The sequence below is a fragment of the Castor canadensis genome, chromosome 3 (genome assembly GCF_047511655.1).
Source record: "Castor canadensis chromosome 3, mCasCan1.hap1v2, whole genome shotgun sequence".
Lineage (NCBI taxonomy): Eukaryota > Metazoa > Chordata > Mammalia > Rodentia > Castoridae > Castor > Castor canadensis.
The window spans coordinates 91982765-91989350 of NC_133388.1; the positions used below are offsets into that span (position 1 = coordinate 91982765).

The following is a 6586-nucleotide window of genomic DNA, read 5'->3' on the forward strand; positions in this document are numbered from 1 at the left end:
AAACCTGGGATTGCTTTTACAATTTTTTTTCTTTTGCGATAATGGGCTTTGAACTCAGTGCCTACACCTTGAGCCACACTACTGTCCTTTTTTGTGATGGGTTTCTTCAAAATAGGATCTCTCAAACTATTTGCCCAGGCTGGCTTCGAACTCCAATCATCCTGATCTCTGCCTCCTGAGTAGATAGGATTATAGACATGAGCCACTGGAGTCTGGTTATAAATTAGAATTTTAAAAAGCTGACAGACCAATATGTGTGATATTAGGACAAGTGCTATATTTGTGAACAAATTGGCAGGATTTATCAATAAAAAAGATGTAGAAGGAAAGGCTGCCTTTCCAGTTACCAGTCAAATTTGGCTAGACTTAGAAGTAGGTGCACATATTGTTTAATAAGTTAGATATATGAAGGAAAGATTAGTGGTGAGTTTCATAAAACAAAAGGATTTTATAACATTTACAGCTGATATTTGACTTTCAAATATGGGATACATTTATTATGATCTCAATATTTCTAATTTATAAGATCATCATTTACTTGGTTTTTCTAAATATAAAATGAGGGAAACAAGTGTATCCTAATGCAATCTCCTAATGACAGGAAACTTATGGAAATTTTGAAAACAGTGGTATAATTCTAGTTGTATGCTATTTGGAATAATTATAATTTCTTTATTTTTATAGCCATATTGTGAAAAATTAATTGAAGAAATGGAGCCTGATAATTACACAAGGGTGACAGAATTTGTTCTTACTGGCCTGTCCCAGACTCGGGAGGTACAATTAGTCCTATTTGCTATATTTTTATCCTTCTATTTGTTCATTCTTCCAGGAAACATCCTTATCATTTGCACCATCAGGCTTGACCCTCATCTGACTAATCCTATGTATTTCTTGCTGGCTAATCTGGCCTTTCTTGACATTTGGTACTCCTCTATCACAGCCCCTAAGATGCTTGTAGACTTTTTTGCAGAAAGGAAGATAATTTCTTTTGGGGGATGCATTGCACAGCTTTTCTTCTTGCACTTTGTTGGGGCCTCAGAGATGTTCCTGCTCACAGTGATGGCCTTTGACCGCTATGCTGCTATCTGTCGCCCCCTCCACTATGCTACCATCATGAATCAACATCTCTGCTTCATCCTGGTTGCTCTTTCCTGGATGGGAGGCTTCATTCACTCTATAATACAAGTGGCTCTCATTGTACGGCTTCCATTCTGTGGGCCCAATGAGTTTGACAGTTATTTCTGTGACATCACACAGGTTGTCCGGATTGCCTGTGCCAACACATTCCCAGAAGAGTTAGTGATGATTTTTAGCAGCGGTTTGATCTCCGTGGTGTGTTTCATTGCTCTGTTAATGTCCTATGCTTTCCTTCTGGCCATGCTCAAGAAACACTCAGGCTCAGGTGAGAGCACAAATAGGGCCATATCCACCTGTTACTCCCACATCATCATAGTGGTGCTAATGTTTGGGCCATCCATCTACATTTATGCTCGCCCATTTGACTCCTTTTCCCTAGATAAAGTGGTGTCTGTGTTTCATACTGTGATATTCCCTTTACTTAATCCCATCATCTATACATTGAGAAACAAGGAAGTAAAGACAGCTATGGGGAAGTTGCTCAACAGACATAATTTATGTAAAGAGAAGTGAAAGTTAAACTCTATAGTCCTTCTGAAGATCGTTGTCTTAAAGTAGGAAGCATTTGCAGTGTAACAATGCTGTTTTCACTTCCTTCTTTCATCTGAGTTCACTAACTCTCATTATGTTTTTCCTCTACTTTATGATGAGAAAACAAAAATATTGAGATAGAAATAAATTTACTCACACCTACCCTGAAATATTTGACAGATCTGCTAAAACACACATATTCACTAATTGTTTATTGAGTAACTACCCTGGAGAAACTCTGACCCTGAAGAGAATGTGTGCTGAGATTTTTTTGGGAACAGTAAGCTAAATAAGACTTTTGAGACACAACCAGTATGAATATTAAGAAGTGTCAGCATGTGAGTGCTGGGAACTTCTTGTTACCAAATTAGTTATTTTAGCCTTGGCCGAGTAGGAGTATTTGGTAAACCATCTTCCTGAGTCTGGAAAACAGGTTATCTATATTGTCTTTTACCTTCTCCTCTTCCCAGACTTGATGGAAACTGTGGATACATTTACAAGCTATCTCTACTTGTATTTTAGGTGATATCCACTCAACAGTGTTGGTGATAAAACTCAGGATTTTACCATGTTGTGGAAACAATTTTTATGAATTGTAGAATGGAATTTTGTTGCTACTTAAGATTCCTCTCATTTCCAAAGGACCTTCAGCCAACTAGCAGATTCTGTAGCCATCTCTACTTACATCCTTCAGAATGAAAGCAGGCTTGAAGGAAAAGGGCTCTCTCTAGGTTGGATGGGATTCATAGCTATATGATTTTTTAAAAAATGGTCTTTTGTCTGCCACTTTTGTTTGTTTTCTGTCATGCTAATTCTGTCTTTAATGTTAAACTTAAATTAGAAAAGTGCTGCTTTTGTTAGTACTATAATTCAAAGTTATTTCTTTTTCCAGTAAGTCATTTTTAATGTACATGGATGATACCTACCTAGATGGGTTCATTTCCATGACTGCCTAGTGAATTATTTGCTAAGGATTGATTTCCTAATCCCTGACATTAAGAACTCAATTATTGACCATGATCCATAATGTAAAAGGTAGATTAGATACCTTTTAAAACCTGTTTATTTATTGAAATTTATGTTTTAAATCTCAAAATTAGGGGTCTCAGATTCTAAAATCTTTTTTTGGAAACGTGCTTCATACTTGTACATTGTTTCCTCACTATTTCTGCAAAACAATTCTGGAGAAAGGACAGAAATTTTACCTGGGAAGGGATAATCCAGAAGGAAAGGTAATTGATCTAAGGTTCATCTCAATTTAGAGTATCCCTTTGACCTTCACAAGAAAGGTAAGACTGTGTTTTCATTTCCTGTTTGTAAGAGAGGGCATCTCAGCTAAGCTAAAATCAAATACATATTCATCAAATCCCCCTGTTTGGATCACTTATGTTAAAGTGAAAAGTAGCATTTCAAGAGGATTCAACTTGTATTCCAAGGGACATAAGAACCATTCTTAATCCATGAACAATTCCTGCAATGAACTGTAAGCGGCAACCTCTGGCCAGGTTTCCTAAAACTCTTCCAAGGAACTAAAGATTAATTTCCCATGCCATAGAGGCATGAAAGTATAAGCTTTTTAATCTATGACTTATTTCCTGCTAATGATTCTGGTTGTGTCAATAAATTTGTTCACAGCTCTACTTGTGCTAACAAATTGAACATAATTAAACTAATAACATGTCTTGAGTTTCTTCTGGCAGAACTCAGTAGATTTTTTTCAAAAAAGATCTCAGTGGGAAAACAAATAATGTATCATGCAACTTCTGCCACCACAATATAGTTTGTGGAACAAAGATTGAAATGAAAGGATTTTGAAACCGGCTTTTGAAGAATATTCCTATCTGAATAAAGTTTTCTTCAGTTTCTAAAAAAATGGGAGTCATTCCTTAAAAGCACAAGAGCACTCACTTTGTGTGCCATGGGCTTTAGTCTTTTGTTTTATGTGATGTTTTAATATGACTAGACTTTGAGGAAAATAGATTCCTGACAGAATCAGGAATGAATATATGTAAATAAAAATAATTGCAGAGTTACTATTTACATACAGAGATCGATTTCTTGGGGAGATAATTCATGCTAGACATGGCATACCACAGGTATAAGGATAGAATGATTGTGCATAGTTTGTTTTTTCTTTAGAAAATTTTTCATATGATACATGTCATCTTCAATGCTACATGACTTTTTTTTTAAGGGACACAACAGCACAGACTGGAGTCATGATTCCTGATATTTGAGTTGACTACTCATCACCTGGAAATAAATAAAACAGTCGACTTTTTGTTTTGCAACTGAACATTTTAAGCAATATGTAAAATACAAAAGATATATATGTACATAATAAATGATCCAGATTTTATACTACTTTATTGTCAGTTCTGTGTACCTAACCCAGCCAAATTCTATTCATTACATGATCTATACCTAATCTAACCAAGATTAATATTCTTGGGAAAGAGACCACTGACTTCATATGCTTTTCAAAGATCAGTATGCTGCTGCTACAGGATACTTGCTGAAAATATTGAAGGTAACAATAAAAAGGGAAAAATAGTAGTATGGTGAATAATTTTTCATATATCTAGGATTAGTAACTAATTTTAACAGGGAAGTGGGGAACCCTTGACAAACTGCTGAGCAGTGATTAGCCTGATTCATGGAAGAAATGATTAGAAAAAGGATTGAGGTAATTTTCTGTCCCTGCCAGGGAGCATATTGCAATGCCTGGAGGCATTTTTGGTCATCACGACTGGGGACCAATACTGACATCTTATACTGATAAACATTCTACAAGGGACAGGACTACCCCTATCATGAATTATTCAATTCCAAATGTCACTAGTGCCAAGACTGCGAAACCCCAGCTTAGATATTTCATTTCCCTTTAGAAATAAAATGCTGTAACAGTGCAGATACTATGGAACTTTACCCCATTTCTGTCTACTGGTATGTTGGATGGCTTTACTGAATTTCTCACTAAAAATAAAAATACATGTTGGATAAATATATTTGTGAATATTTTTATAAGTTGTCAAAATTAAGCCCTAAGACTAGACATAATAATGAGTCTAAATATAAAATGACATTGAGAGCCCAGAGAAATAAATGAGCAGAAATAGCTGCATAGAATCTTTTGCTGTGAAGATGTATTTATTTTTCAAGGCCAGAAATGTAGGTAAGGGGAGATGGATAGGTGAGGTCCCAAAAGCTATCTAGTCTTTTGTACATCTTCCATTGTCCACCTGCTCTATAATTTTAAATATTCAATTTTTTACCATAATGATAAAAGTGCTTTTATCTCATATAGACTAGCCAAAAGAAAGGAAAACTAAAATTTGAGAACTTCTACTACCAGTTTTCAGGACTTGTATAAAACTGCAGTAATCAAAAGAATGTGGAATTGATGCAAAGATAGACAAGAGACTGATGGAACCAAATAGGACGTGCAAAGATTCACCCAAAAGGTAAATTTATTTTTGATAAAACACAGCAATATAATTATGTGAGAAAGAGGACAAATGATGTTAGAGGAACTGAATTTTTATTGGAAAGTGACAAACTTGGACCTTTTCATTGCCTGGGCAAAAATTGGTTTGAGCTGGATCATAGATCTAAATGAAGTGAGCAGAATTACAACCTTTCAAGGAGAAAACAGAAAGATATGTTTATTATAAAATTGGGATAGTTAATGATTTCTTAAACATCTTTAAAAGGTATTATTGTAAAATGAATCTCAAAAATTAAAAAAATTACTAACATTAAGATACAGCATTATGAAATTAATAAGCAAACTAATGCATTGAGAGGGAAAACTGTACTCTCTTGCTCTCTCCTTCCTTGTTGAGTAAAAAATATGCAAAAGATTGGAATACACGTTGCAGAAAAATATACAAGGTCATGAGAGTGAAATTAATCAGAGAGGAAATGCTCTACAGCACATAACTGAACATTCAGGCAGAGCACTTTTCCACTACTCTGCAGAATGGGCTGAAATTTCCTCAGTGAAGCCCAGAAGGAACAGAGGAAGTGGTTTGTCGAGTGTCTCTAGGATCACAACCTGGAAATCAGACACTTTTATATGATGACTCAGTTGCTTATCAGCATTGTCAGGACAGTGGATAAGGATCATTCCACACCTCTAAGAGGGAAGTCACTCCTTATCCCCTTTGGAGGGTCCTTTCTGGAAACTTAGGTGCCCCAGGTACTCTGTCCTGGACCCTGGATGCTCTGCGGACATGGAGAAAAATATTGAATGCCTCTAGATATGCAGTCACCAGCACCTGACTCTAGATTCCAACAGCTCTGGAAAGACTCAGCTTTTGGAGCTACACAATTTTGTTTGGAATCCATGGCAACCACTTGGCAATAACGCAACATGAAAGTTTGTGCACAAAGGTGTGGCCTTTTTTTCTGCTTCACCAATGTTGTAAAGGCACCCAGGATTTATTTTAAGTAAGCATAGTAAGACATGCAGTCATGAAAATGACTGTCATGGAGGAAAAAGCTTTTATACTTACAGATCCCTAGAAATAATAGGCATGGCATGTCACACAGAGAGCTATGTGAAGCACCAGAGGTGGCTAGATAATGGGGAGAGAGCAGAAAAATGTGAGAGTGAGCCCTTATCATGGTTTCCACAGGAAAGAATGGGTAAGATGGGTAAAAGTGTTTAGGATTGGCTAATTTGAATAATTTCAGTGGGCTTTGTCCCTTGTTGCTTGGTACCTACCCTGGGGTAATGGGGTAGAGATGAATGGCCTGGAGAGTAATAGGCCATTGAATGCCTGATAAAAGTGGCTGGAATATGAGCTCTGGAGTAGTTGGAGGTGAGGCCTTCACTACCTCTAGACATTGCCTTACCTGGAAAGGGCAATTTCTCTAGTTAGTAAAGGTCCAAGATGTCAGAACATCAGGA

At 36.5% G+C, this 6586-nt stretch overlaps 1 protein-coding gene across 1 annotated transcript; it reads left to right on the top strand.

The window, feature by feature from the left end:
- The first annotated feature begins 711 nt into the window (after positions 1–711).
- Positions 712–1653, top strand: LOC109681060 (olfactory receptor 4M1). The gene has a single exon (XM_020155642.2). It carries the CDS (start codon positions 712–714, stop codon positions 1651–1653), a length of 942 nt encoding a protein of 313 aa, XP_020011231.2.
- Positions 1654–6586: the final 4933 nt, after the last annotated feature.

What these genes read in the sequence shown, in the direction of transcription:
- LOC109681060 (XM_020155642.2), top strand. Translation starts at nt 712, where the DNA reads ATGGAGCCTGATAATTACACAAGGGTGACAGAATTTGTTCTTACTGGC.